At 49.2% G+C, this 20,277-nt stretch overlaps 2 protein-coding genes across 3 annotated transcripts; one reads left to right on the top strand and one right to left on the bottom strand.

The window, feature by feature from the left end:
- Positions 1-168: 168 nt before the first annotated feature.
- Positions 169-7,837, top strand: ABCB6 (ATP binding cassette subfamily B member 6 (LAN blood group)). The gene is made up of 19 exons (XM_019741752.2): positions 169-1,042; positions 1,366-1,503; positions 1,761-1,947; positions 2,141-2,242; positions 2,407-2,590; positions 3,615-3,736; positions 4,233-4,342; positions 4,538-4,603; positions 4,776-4,901; positions 5,053-5,129; positions 5,218-5,281; positions 5,393-5,478; positions 5,687-5,744; positions 5,953-6,057; positions 6,492-6,666; positions 6,795-6,907; positions 7,138-7,232; positions 7,311-7,379; positions 7,564-7,837. Exons 1-19 carry the CDS (start codon positions 494-496, stop codon positions 7,658-7,660), a joined length of 2,523 nt encoding a protein of 840 aa, XP_019597311.1. The 5' UTR covers positions 169-493; the 3' UTR covers positions 7,661-7,837.
- A 123-nt stretch (positions 7,838-7,960) lies between these two features.
- On the bottom strand, positions 7,961-10,850 carry ZFAND2B (zinc finger AN1-type containing 2B). 2 transcript variants are annotated; one of them, XM_019741772.2, is made up of 10 exons: positions 10,760-10,850; positions 10,568-10,635; positions 10,198-10,292; positions 9,856-9,987; positions 9,588-9,739; positions 9,252-9,347; positions 9,116-9,176; positions 8,963-9,030; positions 8,565-8,637; positions 7,961-8,363 (listed from the first exon to the last, which is right to left on the bottom strand). In XM_019741772.2, the coding sequence occupies exons 2-10, from the start codon at positions 10,620-10,622 to the stop codon at positions 8,319-8,321; spliced, it is 777 nt and encodes a 258-aa protein (XP_019597331.1). In that variant the 5' UTR covers positions 10,623-10,635; positions 10,760-10,850; the 3' UTR covers positions 7,961-8,318. The 2 variants fall into 2 exon arrangements, with proteins under 2 accessions (XP_019597331.1, XP_019597332.1); XM_019741773.2 differs by having other exon boundaries at positions 10,568-10,638; positions 10,760-10,835.
- Between the last annotated feature and the right edge of the window lie 9,427 nt (positions 10,851-20,277).

Raw genomic sequence — 20,277 nt, 5'->3', positions numbered from 1 at the left:
ATGGTTCCTTGGAGGTCAAGGTCTCCTGCAGGACGGTCAGATTTCCCGCCCTGAGCACGTGACCAAGCCGAGTCCGCCGATCTATTTTGCCTTCTCCGCTTGCATCATTTCACCCCGCCCCTCCGACGACTTTTGCCCAATACGGGGACGCTGCGGGCGGCCTCGGTGGGCGGGGCTGCTGCGGACAGCTGCGGCTCGACTCGGAACATTCCTGCGGGCCGGGACTTGGTTGGAGGGTCCCGGCCCGCGATCGAGGGGCGGACGGGCGGAGACGGCGTACGTGCCCTGCGTGAATGCGTGGCGGCGGCGCGTGCGCGAAGCGAGTGGGCGGTGTGGCCGGTTCCACGTGTGTCCCTGGCCGCGACCCTTGCAGCTTTGAGCCCCGCGGCTCCATGACCCCAGACACCCCGGCATCCGCGCCCCGCCCCGAGAGGCTGGTCCAGTTCTCCCGTCCCGCAGTCCCCGCAGCCTCGACCGGCGGGTACGCATTGCCATGGTAACTGTGGGCAACTACTGCGAGGCCGAAGGGCCCGTGGGTCCGGCCTGGGCGAAGGGTGGCCTGAGTCCCTGCTTCTTCTTCACGCTCGTGCCCTCGATACTGTTTGCCTTGGGGACTCTGGCCTTGGTGCTGGTCCTTCCCTGCAAGCGTCGGGAGCGGCCTGGTGGTATCGATGCGCTGTCTTGGGGGGCCGGTCCTCGTGTCGCTCCCTACGGGCTGCAGCTGCTTCTGGCCACACTTCAGGTGGCGCTGCCCCTAGCCGGCCTGATTGGCCGGGTGGGCACTGCCCAAGGGGCCCCGCTGCCAGGTTACCTACTGCTGGCTTCTGTACTCGGGACTCTGGCCAGCGCCTGTGGCTTGGGGCTGCTTGTCGTGGAACGGAGCCAGGCACGGCAGAAGCTAGCAATGGGCGCTTGGATCAAGTTCAGTCACAGCCCGTGTCTCCTGCTCCTCTGGACTCTGGCGTTTGCTGCGGAGAACTTGGCCCTGATATCTTGGAACAGCCCACTGTGGTGGTGGGCAAGGGCTGACTTGGGCCAGCAGGTGAGGGACCTCATGGGAAGAGGGGAAGCGTGGGTGGCGTGGTGGGAAGAAGGATGTCCTCCCTGGTCATACTGGCTGCATGCTTTGGGGTGACTCTAAGAAAGGAAAGAAGGGAGGGGTAGGTATGGACTGGGAGCTGATAGCCAGCTGGTGGGGCGTGTCTGTGCTGAGTCATTGTGGATTTTTTTTTTTCAGTCCTTTAGATGTTGGGCCCCTGAGGAGGACTTGGGCGTGTGCCCTACACCAGTCCCCAGCCCTGTTGTAGGTTGTAACAATGGGATTTGGCCCTGGCTGATACTCTCCCTACATATGTTTCATTCTAGGTTCAGTTTAGCCTGTGGGTGCTGCGGTATGTGGTCTCTGGAGGGCTTTTTGTTCTGGGGCTCTGGGCCCCTGGACTTCGTCCCCAGTCCTACACCTTGCGAGTCAATGAAGAGGATCAAGACGTAGAGAGGAGCCAGGTAAACTTCAATTTCTGAACCTTACGGTCTGTCTTAATTTCATTCCGTTACCATTTTTTCCCACTAAAATGAACTGCTTCTTTTCCAAATCTCAGATTGTGTGCCCTGTTAGCCTTTCTGGCCCCATCAGGGGTCACTTGTGAGTCTAAGATACCTGGAAGACCGGGTAATCACATACATTTTCCCTAGAAGGTTTCCGGCTTGTGCACTTCTTTTTGATTTCTGAGTCCCTTCACCTATGTGTTTCACCATCCTAGGTTCAGTCAACAGAGGGACCACCACAATCTACCTGGCGAGACTTTGGCAGGAAGCTTCGCCTACTGAGTGGCTACCTGTGGCCTCGGGGGAGTCCAGCTCTGCAGTTTGTTGTGCTCATCTGCCTCGGGCTCATGGGGTTGGACCGGGGACTGAACGTGTTGGTCCCCATCTTCTATAGGGACATAGGTGAGGGGGAGAAGGAGTAACAGCTCAGTGCTGTGATCCTTCATTGGCCTGGTGGGTGGGGGGACCCTACTTAGACCAGTGGGACAGAGTTCAGAGCTGAGTGGTTAGAAAGAAGCTATGGCTGGTGCCTGGGGCAGTCTCTCCTGAAGAGTCCTACGGTCCATAAGTGGGCTGTGACTTGTTTTCTCCGTAGTAAACTTACTGACCGAGAAGGCACCTTGGCACTCCCTAGCCTGGACTGTTACCACCTATGTCTTTCTCAAGTTCCTGCAGGGCGGCGGCACCGGCAGTACAGGTATGAGGGGCTCTGCTTTCACCCTGGTGGGCACTGCCCCTCTCCCTCCTCCGGTCGTCTCCTCCCCCAGGCCCTTCGGTGGCCCCAGACCTTTCACATCTTGGTGTGTGACTAATGACATTGAACCCTTCAGCCCTACTGAAACTGCTCCTGGCTCCCCCCAGGCTTCGTGAGCAACCTGCGCACGTTTCTGTGGATCAGGGTGCAGCAGTTCACGTCACGGCAGGTGGAGCTACGCCTCTTCTCCCACCTGCATGATCTCTCACTGCGCTGGCACCTGGGTCGCCGCACAGGGGAGGTGCTGCGGATCGTGGACCGGGGCACGTCCAGTGTCACCGGGCTGCTCAGGTGCCAAGCCCGTGGAAAGGGAGTGTGGGAGGGTATGGCTGGAGAAGCAGGGATGGAGGGGCTGTTTGGAGCACAGACCCAGTTTGAGGAACTGCCCCTCCACTCTTTTTCTTTCCTAATTATAAAATTAATGTACATATGCTCTCATAACGTAGAGTAGACCTGAGAGCAAATCTCTTTTGAATTCTACTCAGTTCTCCAGTGGTTCCCATTCCATTTAGTATGTTGAGTTCTGCGTTCTGCTTCTTTGCATTTTTACAAATATGTATGCAGATTCTCAGAACTAATGGGGTGTTGTGCAGGTAAAACTAATGGTATCATGACACAGGCATTGTTTATTAACAAAGCGTTATGGAGGCGCTGGCCCAGTGGCTCAGGTGGTTGGAGCGCTGTGCTCCTAACACTGAGGTCACCAGTTCGATTCCCACATGGGCCAGTGGTCTGCACCTTCTACAGCTAAGATTGTGAACAACAGCTCTCCCTGGAGCTGTGCTGCCTTGAGCAGCCAGAGGTTGGCGTGCGCTGCAGTGGGCTGCTGTGTGCGCCACCATGAGCTGCTGGCGGCCAGCGTGAGTGGTCAGCAGCCATGGTGAGCTGCCGTGAGCTGCTGTGCGTGGCCTACTGACGACTGACTGCCTCAGCCCAGGGGGGAGCACGAGTCTCAAAATACCAGCATGGGCCAGGGAGCTGTGTCCTACACAGCTAGACTGAGAAACAACGGCTTGAACCGGAGTGGGAGCGAGGGAGGCAGAAGAAAGGGGAAATAAAGACCACACACACACAAATTATGGAGATGTATTCTCATCCGAGCATGAAGGTCTCATCCGAGCATGAAGCTCTCCCTCATTCGTTGTAACTGACCCAGAGCACGCTGTGTTTCACTGAGCCATACACCTCCTAAGGGGCGTTTAGCCTGATTGCAGTCTGTTGCTGTTGAAAACAAAACACTGCACTGAAACTCCTAGCGGTAGAGTTGCTGGTCCTGAGCCCCTAAGCCTTTCTGTCACTTGACTTGCCCTTCCAGCTACCTGGTGTTCAACATTCTGCCCACGCTGGCTGACATCATCATCGGCATCATCTACTTCAGCATGTTCTTCAACGCCTGGTTTGGCCTCATTGTGTTCCTGTGCATGAGCCTTTACCTCAGTGAGTGCCGCTCAGTGACAGCAGCTCCCTGAACTCGCCAGCACCTCCCTTGGGCATGCGCCCTGCCCCTACTCGAGTGACCCAGTTTGGGAGGCTATAGGTTAGCCGACTTGAATGGGCTCCTGCTGCTCCCCAAATATGGTGGATGGGCATGCTCCTTTGCCAAGGGAACCTTAGCTCCATCTGGGTAGGGGGCCAGGAAGGGCATCCTGGTCACATTAGGTGCTCGCTGGATGTGGGTCAAGGATGCAGCTTGCCTGCATTTGTTCACCAAAAGCATTTTCACAGATGAGGCTTTGTATGTGCTACAAAGATACCTTGGCACAGCCCCTTCCCTCGGGGAGCTTAGGGTGCTCTCCCTTCAGAATCTGGGTCCCTGGGCTGTAGTGTAGGGTTAGTATGTATGGGGTGGGCCGCAGATAGAAACACGTGGTCTCTGCTGTTGGGAGTGATGTCTTGATCTCTTCCTCTCCCTTATCCTCCTGTCATTCTCTAGCCCTGACCATCGTGGTCACTGAGTGGAGAACAAAGTTCCGACGTGCTATGAACACCCAGGAGAATGCTACTCGGGCACGAGCCGTGGACTCTTTGCTAAACTTTGAGACGGTAACAGAGGCCTCCGTGGCAGTGGTGTGAGGCCCAGAGCTGTGGAGGAGTGTGCTTGGGACCCCTGGGGCTGCCAAGGAGCTAGAGGGGTGTGCGCTGTTTAAAATGAGGAAGGAGGGCTGAGGGTCTGGAGACAACGACCTGGGTGCCGGACTGCTGTGGGCCTGTCGGACGGTGGTGCTTTGCATTCATCAGGTGAAGTATTACAACGCAGAGCGTTATGAAGTGGAACGCTATCAAGAAGCCATCATCAAATATCAGGTGAGGAGGCTAATGTGAGGCCTACAGAGAGCAATGGCCTGGCCTTGGGGAATTGCCAGCGCCCAGAGGAGTAAAATTTGGGCTGTGAGGTTGAAGGTGCCTAGGCCGAGGTTTGCACTTGGTGATGGACAGTGCATATGTGACGGTCTTCCCTCCCACATTATTGCCACAGGGTTTGGAGTGGAAGTCAAGTGCTTCACTGGTTTTACTAAATCAGACCCAGAATATGGTGATTGGACTTGGGCTCCTTGCTGGCTCCCTGCTTTGTGCATACTTTGTCAGTGAGCAGAAGCTACAGGTAACGGAATTGTTCTGGGGATGGGGAAGAGGGGCCTGAGGCCTATGGGCCAGGAGGCTCCTGGGTGGGAAGCGGACAGATGACAGGAAGTGGGCAGGGTGACAGCCCACAGGCCTCCTGTGACTCGGTCCTCTTCCCTGGATCGCCACAGGTCGGGGACTTCGTGCTCTTTGGCACCTACATCATCCAGCTGTATATGCCCCTCAACTGGTTTGGCACCTACTATAGGTAACCTGATCCCCGGCCCTCACCTGTCCAGGTGCATTGTTCTTTCCATAGCTCCCCAGAGGAGCTCCAACCAGCGCTCTTGTTGCAGGATGATCCAGACCAACTTTATCGACATGGAGAACATGTTTGACCTGCTGAAAGAAGAGACAGAAGTGAGTGAAGAGAGAGGAGTGGGGGTTTGGGAGCGGGACCTGCATGGTGTGTCTTGTGTCTGGAGAATACCAGGCCTATAATGGTGGCACGTGTTGGTGGTACTCTCCCAGGTGAAGGACCTTCCTGGAGCAGGGCCCCTTCACTTTCAGAGAGGGCGGATTGAGTTTGAGAACGTGCATTTCAGCTACACTGATGGGTGAGCCCCTCCTCTTGTGCCGTCCCACAGCCCCCTTTCCCACTGTCCATTTACACACTGCCTTCCTGCCCCTCATCCCTGCTTCTTAGCCGCCACTACCTGCGAAGAGAGCCCAAGCAGGGGAGGCGCGGGGCCTACTAGTAGCTCTGGGGATGGGAGGGGGTCTTGGAGGTGCAGCGGGCCTGCTGACCGTGCCACTCCCTTGTAGGCGGGAGACCTTGCAGGATGTGTCCTTCACTGTGATGCCTGGACAGACCCTGGCTCTGGTGAGAGAAGCCCCAGCCACTTGCCCAGCCTCCTCAAGCTCCCTCATTCCAGTGCCCATGGCAGCTTGTGACCCAGGCTGTGGAGTCAGAGAGCCCTGTCATGATGGGTCACAAGAGTGAAGGGGGCAGCCTCCGTGGACATTGGAGAGAGAAAGCCTTCAACACCAATGGGCCTGAGAATGTTTTCCCTCTGTTTCTAATGCACCAGGTGGGCCCCTCCGGAGCAGGGAAGAGCACAATTCTGCGCCTGCTGTTTCGCTTCTATGATATCAGCTCTGGCTGCATCCGAATAGATGGGCAGGACATTTCACAGGTAAGGTTGTTTGGGAGAAGACTGTAATTTTAGGGGCCTGTGTGTAAAAGCATGGCGAGTGCTGGGCATCCAGGGCGAGAGAAGGAAGAGATGTCATCTCTGCAAAAAACTGGGGCAAAAGACCTTAGTCTTTTTAGCACTATCTGACCTCCACAAGTAGGAGTCATGAGAATGATTTGTATGGTGCTGTACCAGGTACAAAGATCTGGAGCAATCTCGGGAAGCAGGTGGAGAAAGCGTATTTCCTTTTTATTGATGGGGAAACAGACTCAGAGAGGTTGAGTGATTTACCCACATAGCTAGCTAGGATTTGGGGTGGTGGTGGCAGGATTGTTACCCAGGGCCTCTCATCCCATGTGCTTCCCACCGGCACATCTTATTGCCTAGGCCTGTGGGGAATCTCACAACCAGAGCATATGGTCTTTTGGCCCCAGGTGACCCAGATCTCTCTCCGGTCTCACATTGGCGTCGTGCCCCAGGACACTGTCCTCTTCAATGATACCATTGCCAACAACATCCGCTATGGCCGCATCGTAGCTGGCAATGAGGAAGTGGAGGCTGCTGCTAAGGCTGCAGGCATCCATGATACCATTGTGGCTTTCCCCGAAGGTGCGCTTCCCCTGCCCTGTTTAGCCTTGTTACTCCCCCTGTCCTCTGTGCCATCCCTTCCGTGCCCCATCAGGTCACAGAAACCAAGTTATCACATGTGATTTGAGGGAGGTGGGCAATATCCACAGGGTATGAGACGCAGGTGGGCGAGCGGGGACTGAAGCTGAGCGGTGGGGAGAAGCAGCGTGTCGCCATCGCCCGCACCATCCTCAAGGCCCCCGACATCATTCTGCTGGATGAGGTGAGGGCCCTGGGCAGCCTTCACCCCTTCTTCCTGCCCTGCCTACACCCCTGCCATTCCTGCTGGGTGTTGTTTTCCATCCGGGAGATCACGAATCCACAAAACACATTATAGTTCTCAAGCGCAAACAAGGTTCTTTTTGATTCCCAAGGCCTCCGCCAGCAGCTTGCATCCTCCTTCCACTGGGGACTTGGGTGGCGGGGGCAGTTTTACCCAGATCCTCTCTGTAGGCAACCTCAGCGCTGGATACATCCAATGAGAGGGCTATCCAGGCTTCTCTGGCCAAAGTGTGTGCCAACCGCACCACCATCGTAGTGGCACACAGGTACAGAACCGGGGCAGCAGGCAGCGAGTGGGGCCCCCTTTTGATGGTGTGGTGGGTAACTGATCTCTGACTTTTCAGGCTCTCAACTGTGGTCAATGCTGACCAGATCCTCGTCATCAAGGATGGCTGCATTGTGGAGAGAGGACGGTAAGGGATGCAGCAGGATGAACAGGGCAGGGCTTCTGAATTGGGAGGCCCAGGAAACAGTGTGAAGTCCCAGTAGGCTCTGGAGGAGCTGCCCCTCATCAATCCCATCATCTCTGTGGGCTGATGGCAGGGACTCTTGGGATTAAACTGATAGTTGGGCCTTACACTTCCCTCCTTGCCCCAGGCACGAGGCTCTGTTGTCCCAAGGTGGGGTGTATGCTGATATGTGGCAGCTGCAGCAGCGGGGACAGGAAGAAGTCTCTGAAGACACCAAATCCTAGACTAAGGCATGGTGACAAAAGTCGTGGCCACTTCCCTCCCAAAGGGTAACTCAGAGGAGGATAAGATGTATCCTTCCCTGGCATATTTCATCCTGGTCTCGGGGCACGGTGCTAGCCAGTGAGGGAAAGGGACCTATCAGTGAAGCACTTTTTGGGGAAATAAAAATGTGAACTGTGCTAGGCTTACTGTGACTTTGTGGAGTGACATATCGCAATGACCTCCACCCTTGGTCATGTGAGCCTTCTTGACAGGACTCTTCTGGTGTTGACTGGAGAAGGAAGAAACACACCACTTGGATGTCTGATTGACTTCCATTATCCTTTATTCTTTCCAGGCCCTTCTCTGCCCTACACATGGGGGCAGCCCCAATGTAAGGGGGTGACATTATGCAGGGGGCTCAGTGGGGCCTGGGTAGCCTCCTCTGAGGGCCCAGCCAGGGAGCAGCTCATAGCCGCCCTCTCCCATGCAGCGGGAGAGGCCAGCAGGATCTTCTGTCGTCTCAGTTTCACACGCTGTTTCTCCTGCTGCTCCCTGGAGGCGGCCTCTATGTCACTCCTCATTTCACTCTAGGCTGCTCCTGACCGCCTCTCCCTGTGGACCTCAGAAGTTAGGGCCACAGTCCTCCTCCGCTGAGCCTCCCTCCCCGAGCCCAAGGCCCTAGCACAGGTTGCAGTTGGATGGCTTCAAGCTGCGGCTTTGGGCCTGGAGCAAAGAGGGAAAACGGTGCGATGTCAAGGAAGTGAGGGGACAGACCTCACTTCCAAGCTCAGCCTGGGCTAGAGTCATAGTGAACACAAAAGGATACCACCATTCCAAAACTCTCAACCATTTGGAAGAACCCCCCCCCCCCCAATCCCTTACTCCCTCCAAACACAGGACCCCATCTCTACCCCATCCTCATACCTGCTGCCGTCGGTACTCTGCCTCACTGGCTGACAGTGCTTGTGCTAAAGCTAAGTCTTCTTCCTCCTGAGAACTGGGAGGGAGGAACAGCTTAAGTTGGATGACAATAGTATCTATAATGTGAGCATCTGATCTGTTAGGTATCACTGTGCTGAGCACTCCTGAGTATTATCTCAATTATTTGCATAACCCTACGAGGTAGATATTAGTATTGTTCCATTTTACAGAGGAAATTAAGACCCTAATGGGTTAAAGAACTTGTCAAAGGTCATATAGTAAGCTTAATTTTGAGCCCAAGTTCTTAACTATTATCTTGCGTTGGGTTGGTGTGGTCCCACCTACCTCCTTCCAAACAGAGCCCTTGCCCACATCCCACCCTTTCACCAGAGAGTAGGTACCTTGGAACCTGGGGTTTGGTCTCTGCCAAGGACAGTTCCAGGGCTCGCTGCAGAGCCTCATCCTCACTCTGCAAGAGGAGAAACAAGACCAGTTGCCTTGCATTTTACTCTGCATGGGTTTGCTTCTCTCTCTCCAACCTCTGCCCAACTCACCAAGCCATTCTGCAAAGCAATCACTGGAGGGGCTGTCCACGGTGGAGACTGGGCTGTGGCTCTAAGACAGACATTCAAGAGGCAGAGGTCAGAGATGCAAAGGGGAAAAAGGGAGAGGAGAAACAGGTAGGCCTACCTGCTGGGAGAGGTAGAGGAAGGCAAGGTCCGACTTGGGCTGGGGATGGTGCTTGTCGAAGAAGCCACACCTTGTGCTCTGGAAATGGCAGCAAGTCTGTAGGGAAGAGACACTTTTGGCATGCCTCCAAGAGCTGTCAGCTTATGTGCTCTTCCTAGGCTTTACCCAGAGCCAGGAGGGAAGTTCCTCCAGTCTGGAAAAATAGGCACTTAACAGTTAAGACTCCCCTAGCCAAAGGGGATAGGGTTCAAGCTTCCCAACTTGTGATAAGGGCTGAGTCAATTCCAGAAGGATGGGATGTCCCAAAGGCAAGTTAGAGTACTTGGCTGAAATTACCCTGCCTGGCTGGTTGGGTGCCCCTCTCCAGAGCAATCATGGTCCAGTGGGTGACGGTGCTTGATGCAGAAGTTTCGGCCACAGCGTTCACAGGTCAGTTTCATCATTTCCCGCTGCCGGCAGCCAGAGCGTTCACACTTATTGGTGTAGATCTGAGACAGAGTGGGAAGGTTTGTCACTGCTGAGACTCTGACCCCTTTTCCAACCCAATCATAACAGCTGTTCAGGTTTCCAGGCATCCATAGTCCCAGACCCCTCCAATGCTTACCTTACGTTTTTGCTGTGCTGGATCCGAGCGACAGTCTCGGTCAATGTGCTCCCCCACAGCGCGGTCAGGGGGTTCCCCTCTGGCCACAGGCACAGGCACATTACAGAGTGGGCATACAGGTACTTGGATATCCTATAGATAAGGAGCAGGGATCAGTCTGCGGCCCACTCTGGTTCAACCAAATCACTGGTCCTGAAAGAACCTGGACAGGCCCTCTATAAACAATGGAGCACCGAGTCTCAGAAACACAATAAAGCAGAAGAAACGGGAGGCAGAAGGATTCCGGCGATTCTGCATGCATCCTCCAGTCACCCCCCCATCACCCTCACACCGCCCCCTCACCTTTTGGTAAGCAGATCCACAGTGATGCTGAGCGTAGGCCACATGGTCTGCGCAGAAGATGCCCGAGCAGGCGTCACACTTGAGAGGCAGAAAATCTGCAGGGAGTGGGTCGGAATGCAGGTCCAGCGGGACCTCGACGTCGTTCCGGGTCACTCAAGCCTTCCACTCAAGGGAAGGAAAACACCACCCTATTTGCAACAAACCACCCGGCCCTAGTGCACTACCCTTAGCCACGCCTCCTTTGACACCGCCCCAACTTCGAGCCCCGCCCCTATCCGGCATTTCCAGTTTCCGGAGCCCACCCTTCGCGGTATCCGCAGCAACAAGACCCTCTCCACCCGGCCCCGCCCCCTGGCGCTCCGCCCCTCACCCAAGCGCTGACAGCTTGGCTCGGAACAGTGAGCCCCGAGGTCCGGAAACTCCATCGCCGGGCAGGGCCTGCTGGGAGAAGAGACGATGCTGAGCATCTCTGGGGCTCCGGCTCCAGGTCTGGACTGCGACCCCGCACCCTGTGGGGGCTCCCTGCCCCGCCCCTTCCTCTCCCCCGCCCAGCCCGGCTTACCGGAGCCTCTGCGCCTCCCGGCCCGCAGCTCCCACTCCTCCCCCGGCGCGCACAGGCGTGCTGACGTCATCCCGCAGGGCGGACACGTCCCGCGCAGTCGCCGGGCGGCTAGGGTAGTGCTCCAGGAAAGCCGAGCCCCGCCCGTTCTTGTTTGGCAAGGCTGGGAACAGGATGGTTGTGCCTGAGTGAGTGGGTGGCTGTGGCTGTCCGCGATCCCGCGTGCGGCTTTAGCTCCAGGTAGGGCGAAAGGGCCTGCGAAGGCGACGGCAGATATCTTGGGGAAGGAGGGCTGGGGTGGTTTGGGGTCTTCACAAGTGGTCCTTCGCCTGCTTCTCACTCTACATCTAGCTATTGCGTTCACGGCCATGGTTGCGCTTACCCTCCACGAGCGGACGACGCCCATAATTCTCAGGAAGTACAGGTTTCTCTCCAGAGCTGCGGATCCTTCCTCCAGGTTTAGCTTTGATGCCCTTTCTGTAAGATTTCCCTGACCATCCCCAGTCTGAGTTCAACGCACGGGCTCTGTGAGCTCCCTAGTTCCAGTCTAGCGCCCATTTCATCTTACTGTAACCAGCTGTTCATATGCACACAAATATACTGGGCAGTCAGGAACCAAGTGTACGTGGTGCTGTGTTAGGTCCCTAGCACCTAGCGCACTGCCTAGAGCTGTGTGACTTCGGTGTCACCCGAATCACCTACAGAGTCTGGCTTTAAATGCAGATTCCTGGGCCCTGGAGCTTCTGATTCAACTAGGAAGCACCCAAGAGAATTCTGACACAGGTTTTCCAGTATCCACTGTGAAAAACACAAGCCTAGACTATTCTGAGTGTTTATTAACTACTTCTGGAATACGCATGAAAGTCACTGGATTGATGACCTGCTTCACCTTGGGGAGCCGGAGGGTGAGACCTTCCAGCTTCAACACATTTCGCTTCTTACATGTCTCCCTGGCCTCTCATGCGTGGGGTTGGTCACATTCTATCTTCCCCTACGTTTGGCCATCGGGACAAGTAAACAGATGGGATAAGCTTAGAGTTGAACAGTGTCCTCCAAAATGGAGGGATCACCCAGGCCACAGTTGGAAATGATGAAACAATCTCCTCTCGCTTTTCCCTTCCCTCTCCCCCTCCAGCTTTTGGCTCTATTTCCTTCTGTGTTTGCTTCTTACATCCTCACAACTTTAAGGCCAACGAAAGTTAAAATCACTTTTCCTGGTTCCTCAAGCAGATGGCTTTATTTCAGCTCTGCCCGATTGCCTTGACTTGGATGACCTGCTAAGCTCTGACCAGTGGCCCTCTGGTCAGGGTATGTGATATTTTGATGGGCTAGGCCTGAGTCTGTTTGGGGGAAAGAGTCAGCTCCACCTAAAGTGAAAAATCACCCAGCTGGCTTAGACAATTGTTCCAGAAAACCCAAGAGAATCCATTCAATTCCTCTCTTCCTTCATTCAACAATATATTGAATGTCCTCCCATGTGCCTGTCAATGGATGATATGTGCAAATACAAGATATACAGGGCAATATGGCAGTACATTTCAGGTACCCTCTTACAGGGTTGACAAGTGTTATTCAAGCCAAAACCTGAAGGGTAAGTAGATGTTGGCTGGGTGAAGGCCAAGAAAGAAAGGAATGGCGTGGAAGGAGATGGTATTCCAAGCGGAGGAAAAGCAGGGACAAAGACTTGGCGATGAGAGGGAATAAAGTCCTTTAAATGAGCTTTTAAAATGCTTGGGGCATCTGGATCTTAGGCTATACGAGGCAGGCTAGAAGGGAAGTGAAGCTGGAGAGCTAGCAGAGGCCAGATCACATCAGGTAGTGGACGCCACGTTAGTATTGAGAATTTTAACCTAAATATGAGAAACTGTAGATAGCTTTAAGGAAGGTAGTGGCTTGATCAGCTTTGTATTTTGGGAAAGTCACTCTGGCTTCAGAGTGGAGAACAGATTGGAGGAAGTATGAGACTGGAAGAAAGGAGAGCAGGTAGAACAGTGTTGTAATCCAGGCAAGAAATGATGATGGCTTGAACCAGAATGGGAACAATGCTCAGAATTAATGAGAGCTCAGTAGAGAGGTTAGATATGAGATAATACGAGGTGTGATCACAAAATATGGTGAGTTTATATTAAAATTTGTAAAAAAAAATATTTTATTACAGTAAAAGACACATTGCCATTAATCCCCCTCAAAATACTCCCCCTCACTTGGAACACCCTTATCCCATCGTTCTTGCCACTTTCTGAAGCAGTTCTGGAAGTCCTCTTTCGTGAGTGTCTTTACTTCATCCTCCATCATGACAACACTCCGTGTCACACATTACTGGTATGGCAAGTTCTGTCAAATAAAAACATTACAGTGTCTCCTCATCTACCTTATTCACCGAATCTGGCATTGGGCGACTTCTTGCTCTTCCCCAAAGTCAAAATGACCATGAAAGGTAAACATTTTCAATCAATTCAGGACATCAAGGCAGCCACAACAGGGCAACTAAAGACACGAACGAGGACTTCCAGAGCTGCCTCTGAAAGTGGCAAGAATGATGGGATAAGTTTGAAGTGACGGGGAATATTTTGAGGGGGATTAATGCAATGTGTCTTTCACTGTAATACATTTTTTAATGTAAATATTCAGCGTATTTTGTGATTACACCTCGTATTTTAAAATAACTTTCCAGTATGTCACTGTAATGATAAAACAGGAAAAATGAAATTCTGTTGCCAGAGCAATCATGAAATACACACAGTCCCTGATTTACGATGGCTTGACTTAAGATTTTTCAACTTTACAATGAAGTGAAAGTGATACACGTTCAATAGAAACCTGCTAGGCTAAGCTACGATGTTCAGTAGGTTAAAGGCATAGGATATTTTCAACTTACGATGGCTTTTCAGGACATAACTCTATCATAAGTTGAGGAGCATGTGTACTCAGAACAATTTTGTAAAGATAAATCCTGACCTTATTGAAAGGAAACACCTTGACCTACCTCTATGTGAAAATTCAACCAAACATTCATTTAGTGTATGGAACACCTTTGACCACTCCTTCAGGGAAATCCTGGCAGCTGCTTTCTTTAACCAACCCTGACACCCTAGGGTAAGCTCTGAGAAGCCATGTTTCTGCCCCTGCCAAAGATGATTGGTCTGGGAGTGGTCATCTGCCATATATTGGGTATCCAAATTTGTGTTCACCCAAAAACAGTCTGAGACAAAGATTTGGGTGCAAGGAATTCATGTGGGTGGTAATCCTAGCCAGAGTAAGAGAGTAGGCAGGAGGGAGACAGGGAAGGAAGGAAAACCGATAGAGTGTTATTGAGCTGGTTACCACTGTGGTAATAGGAGCTCAGTTCCACTAGGAACCCTAGGTGGAATCAGATAGAATGCACCTCAGAATTGTCCCTGTAAAGGACAGAAGTCTGGGCTGACTCCTGTCTTCTATAAATTAGGAGTTGCTGCCTCATTTACAACTCGCCTATGCCTACCTCGCACAGCCAACCCGCACCTCTGTGCAAGCTGGCTGGGCTAAGGAGGCTTTGGGGAAAGCCCCAAGGCAGAAATGCTGAGGCTGGGCTTTGAGATGGGAAGCCATCCGGGCTCATAGGAACTGTCCACAGCGGCACCTGAAGTCAGAAATAGGCCCAGTAGATGTGGCACAGGCACCAGGAGCATCTGCTGTATTTGGCCAATCAGATTCTTTCCTGCGAGTTTGGAATTGAGACCAAGAGATCAATGTTCATAATACCATTGGACCTGTAACAACACATAAGCTATGGGATGGTCATCGGCGATACTACCATCCTGTCATACTGACTGAGGGACACGAAGAGATTATTAGCTTTAATATTCTGACTGCTGGGACACTGAACTCCGTAAAAATAGATTGGTCTTGTAGCTCACACATTATCTGACTCTTTTGCCTCCTCTCAAAGTCTACATCCCCCAACAACACTGTAGCTAACTGCCATTACTTTGTCTCTTTTAAGGGGGTTTTAAGTCATCCCATTAAATTCAGGATATGTCTCACGGCTTTGTCAGTATCTCTGGTCACAACCTGAAGTCAGGCTAATGACGTGCAGGAGACTCTTGATCCAGCTGTGCACCTAAGGGCCCTCTGCCACGGGGATTGAGCAATTGTTGAAGAGCTTGTCATTTGTGAATTCCAAGACTCCGTATCTGTTAGACCCAGCATTAATTCTGTTAGGTTTAAAATTATGAAATTGCTATAATTTGACGTTTTTTCTTCTAATTTTTATTAGTTTCAGGTGTACCAAACAACACAGTGATTAGATATTTACATACTTCACAAATAACCCCAATAAGTCTATTCCCCTCTGACATTGTACATAGTTATTACAGTATTATTGACTATGTTCCTTATGCTGTACTATATATCCTCATGACTTTTTTAAAATTATAGTTGACATTCAATATTACTTTGTATTAGTTTCAGGTGTACAGTATAGTGGTTAGACATTTATATAAAATTTATGAAGCGCTCCCCCAATAAATCTAGTACCCATCTGACACGTAGTTTTTTATAATGTTATTGACTATATTCCCCATACCGTACTTTACATCTCCATGACTCTTTTGTAACTATCGCTTTGTACTTCTTAATCTCGTCACCTTTCTCACCTAGCACCCCCAACTCCCCTCCTATCTAGTAACCATCAGTTTGCTCTCTGTATTTATGGATCTGTTTCTGTTTTGTTTATTTTGTTCTTTAGAGTCCACATATACGTGAGATCATATGGTATTTGTTTTTCTCCGTTTGACTTATTTCACGTAGCATAATACCCTCTAGGTCCATCCATGTTGTTGCGAATGGTAAGATTTCATTCTTTTTTATGGCAGAATAATATTCCATTGTATATATGTACCATAACAATTTTGTATGATTTAATCTAATCTAAACATCACATGTCACAGACAAGACCTCTGTCTCGTTTTCAGCCTGCTGGGTTTTGGATACCGGACATGAAGGCCAACAGCCACTGTCTGAGAGTATGATTTAAAACCCACATACCTTAATATCAGATGTACCAAATTTCTATGTACCTTTGCCTTTCAAACTTCCACTAGTTCCTACTAATTATATATAAGGAAAAGGTATTAGGTAGGATATAGGATATAGGGACTCAAAATGACTGGCATAAACAAGAAAAAACTTGAATTTCTTGTTTGGGTAATAAGCCAGTGCTGGTATGACAGCACCTGTCAGGGACCTCCTATTTTGTTACTCCGTCATTTCTAAGGTGTTGCCTTTGTCGGTGTGGTCCCAAATGAGTCCTTTTTCACGTAGCAGATTGGGGAGAAAAGAAGAAAGGCACACCCCTGCCACTTAAGGGCATGATCCTGAATTTGCATACATTACTTCTCTGCACTTTGTAACAACCAATACTTAGTCACATGATCATACCTAGTTCCAGGGAAGTTGGGAAATGTAGTCTTTAGCTGGGTGTCCATGTACCCAGGTAAAATTTCAATTACTATATCAGTGAATGAGAACAGATATTTGGGAGACAACTAAAGTCACCAAGGCAAGTAAAGAATGACTTTTATGATATTTGGATCATCCTGAGATTGAACTAATGAAGCAGGTGGTGGGTGGGTCACATAGTCACACAGAAGCCAAGATTGTACAAGGCATTTCTCTTAGCTCATGGGATTTGAGGATGAAAACAATAGAATCAAACACCTCTTGGTTAGTCTCCTATTATAGTCCACTCTGTGGGCTGTCTACTCCAAATCCATTCCCCAGCTCACACTTTGAGAACAAAACCTGATTTTAACCATCCTTTTCCAAGCAGTGTGTTTTGCATGGGACCCTTTATAGCCCCCAGGATAAGTCTTTTTTTTTTTTTTAGGACTATTGGGGAACAGTAGGTACTTCCAGGACTTTTTCCAAGTCAAGTTGTTGTCCTTTCAATCTTAGTTGTGGAGGGCACAGCTCAGCTCCAGGTCCAGTTGCCGTTGCTAGTTGCAGGGGGCGCAGCCCAGCATCCCTTGCGGGAGTCAAGGAATCGAACTGGCAACCTTGTGGTTGAGAGCCCATGCTCCAACCAACTGAGCCATCCGGGAGGCAGTTCAGCTCAAGGTGCTGTGTTCAATCTTAGTTGCAGGGGGCAGAGCCCATCATCCCTTGTGGGACACAAGGAATTGAACCTTGTGGTTGAGAGCCCACTGGCCCATAAGGGAATTGAACCGGCAGCCTTCGGAGTTAGGAGCACGGAGCTCCAACTGCCGAGCCACTGGGCCGTTCCCAGGATAAGTCTCAAATGGTCTCAGTCAGTGTTTTTCAAACTTTTAACCATTACTCACATTAGCAACTACGTTTTATAACACACACACACAAACACACACACACAACTTGACATTATGTTTGATATGCTCTGATCGTCTATCTCATTTTTTAGAAAATGCTGGTTGCCCATACACTACATTGATTTCCATTTTGCTATCTCATTAATAGATTCCAACCTTCAGTTTGAAAAAAAACCCAACTGTTCAAAGCCAGTTAAACTGCCCTCATTTCCCTTGGTTAAGGCATGTAAAACAATTTGTGTCTAAAAGAAAAATTTATCCCAAAGTTTTAAAAAGACAAAATGATAATCACTCATTTTTTAAAAACATATATATACCATGTTTCCCCAAAAATAAGACCTAGCCGGACAATCAGCTCTAATGCGTCTTTTGGAGCAAAAATTAATATAAGACCTGGTATTATTATATTGTATATTATATTATATTATATTATATTATATTATATTATATTATATTATATTATATTGGGTTAGGGTTATAATTACATTACATTACATTATATTACATTACATTACATTACATTACATTACATTATATTATACCCGGTCTTATAGTAAAATAAGACCAGGTCTTATATTAATTTTTGCTCCAAAAGACGCATTAGAGCTGATTGTCCGGCTAGGTCTTATTTTCCGGGAAACACGGTATATATGCTAGCATTTTTCTAATAAACCTACTTGACCTTCATCTGAAACTCTTGGGAATATAATTGTGGTCACAGTATATTTGACTAACACTCCACTACTGATAAAAGCAGTTTACAGCTCTGTACCATTAACCTTTAGAAATTGATAATGTGTTGCGCTTGTATAGCTTTGAAGAAACGTTAACCCCAAAGGTGTTATTTTTTAACCCTGTCGACTGTTAGTCAGTGTTGTAACTATTTTTTTTTTTCATTTATTGCAAGAATACTCAGAGAAACAATTGTTTGTATTCTTTACCAGTTCCCTCATTAATGACTTAAATAAAACCTTTGTATGTTCATACTGTCTATTTGGGTGAGAATTTATTTCTGCTCTGGACATCTACCTGTGACATCTAGCACTCAGGCAGCTATTTGGTGACTATGAGTAGAACCAAGTAGAGAGGACAAGCCAACATGCTGGAGATGTCAAAGAAGAAAGATGGAAAAGATCCAGGGTCATTGATAAGTAACCAATCGTGGACACCTACCTCTGGCCTCTTGTTATGTAAGAGAGTAAAAATGTCCTTGTTAGCAAGGTTTTCTGCATTTTGCAGCCCAAACCTTCCTTTGTGATACACCTTTTGTGGCATCTTAATAAAAATGAGTATTTGATTCACCCAATTGGAACTTGCTGCTATTGTATTTTCTACATATGGTGGCTGTGATGGGAGCAGTGGAATGATGGCTGAGCTCCCCAGTCAAACATAGAGACCCTCCCCTCATAGCTCTGGAAAGACTCCTGACAGAACGATCTTATAGTCTGCGCATTAATATTTTGTGTACTTGTTTTTAATTTTAAATTACTTTCAGGGCTTTATAAATGCTTTTTTTGTTTTAATATGCAACTGTCTGATTTTAAATAATTATTTTCATGTTAAACTATAATTATTTGATTTCAAGAATTTTTATTTGTTTGTTTGTTCTCTCTCTGCATTCATCAGTGGCTTTAGAATTGTAGGCTTCCAGTTTTTGGAACCTTGTCTGGAGCAGACTAAACAAAGATAAACACTGCTTCTCTCCCTGCTCCCACTCCACAAATGCTCAGGTAACCAAAGAGAGAGAACCCTAAAAATAAAATCTTTGGAGCTCTTTCTCAAGCATGAGCCAGAATGTTTTAACTGCCGTAATAGGCTTACCTCAGGGACCTCAGAGACCACAAGATAGTGAAGCTCTCACAGTCTCTTTTCTCAGGCAAAACTTTTCCTGACTAATGGGCTAGAGTCCAGATTAAGCTGTTCATGCTCATCAACAGCCCAGGGGCTTCCCAAGATGTAACAAAGGGTGATGAACAGACCAAAGTCACCACTCCGTGAGAGTTGGGATGTAGGTTCCTTGCTTCCTGAATAAAGGAGAGTGCTGAAAGAAATCCAATAGCATTTTCTACGTTGAGCAAGCTGTGTCAGAAGATACCAATTAACAATGAGCATTGCTTGAAAAAAAGAAAAAAGAAAAAAAAAGCATTTGCTTAAGTCTCTTTGATTGTAGACCAACAAAGCGTATGCAAAGCTGCTAAGTAGCTTTGTGCTTCAGCTGTGGGTAACTGAGCTGCAGCCTTCCACAGGAACAGCAGCAATTGGCTCCTCTACAAATTTTAACCCCCTTATCTGTGGGGGATATGTTCCAAGACCCCCAATGGATGCCCGAAACCTCAGATAGTACCAAACCCTACATACACTGTGTTTTTTTCTACACTTACATACCTATGATTAAGTTTAACTTATAAATTAGGTACAGTAAGATATTAACACTAATAATGAAATAAAATAATAATATACTGTAATCCAAGTTATGTGAATGTGGCATTATTAAGTAAAATAAAGGTTACTTGAACACAAGTGCTGCAATACCACAACGGCTGATATGATAACCCAGTGAGCTACTACGTGACTGTCAGGGAGTGTAGGCTGCGTGGGTACACGGCACAAAGCAATGATTTTTGTCCCTAGCGGGATGGAGTGGGACGGCATGACATGTCATCAAAATACTCAGAACAGCCAGCAATTTAAAAGTTATGAATTGTTTAGTTTTGGAACTTTCCATGTGGTATTTTCAGGCCATTGTTGACCCCCGGTAACTAAAACCACAGAAAATGAAACAGTGGATAAAGGGAGAGTACAGTAGCAGCAGGTGTCACAACCAGACACCTATTTCAGCGTCAGCAGGTTTAAAACAGACAAGGTCAAAGTGAAGATACCAGCAAGGGTGTCTCCAGCCCAATTCTACTTGAATATTAGTTTAATGGTATCTGTTAACGGTTTTCCTCCTTTTCAGTACATGCTCACAGAAACAGTGCATACAGAAAGGGAAAGAAAAAACTATTTTTGTTAACTGTCCTGTCCAGCTTTTACTCATGTGTTAGCTTATTTGATCCCCCATGAGAACCTTTTGAAGTAGATACTATGTATTCCGATGTTGCAGATAAGAAAACTGAGATTGAGAGATTAAGTTACTTGCTTATGGAGATGGGATCTGGACCCAGATTTTTGTGTTGCCTTAAGGCCCATGTTCTTTCA

Source organism: Rhinolophus sinicus, linkage group LG01 (genome assembly GCF_036562045.2).
Source record: "Rhinolophus sinicus isolate RSC01 linkage group LG01, ASM3656204v1, whole genome shotgun sequence".
Lineage (NCBI taxonomy): Eukaryota > Metazoa > Chordata > Mammalia > Chiroptera > Rhinolophidae > Rhinolophus > Rhinolophus sinicus.
Note: the sequence above shows the minus strand (reverse complement) of the source record. Positions and strands in the feature narration are given on the sequence as shown.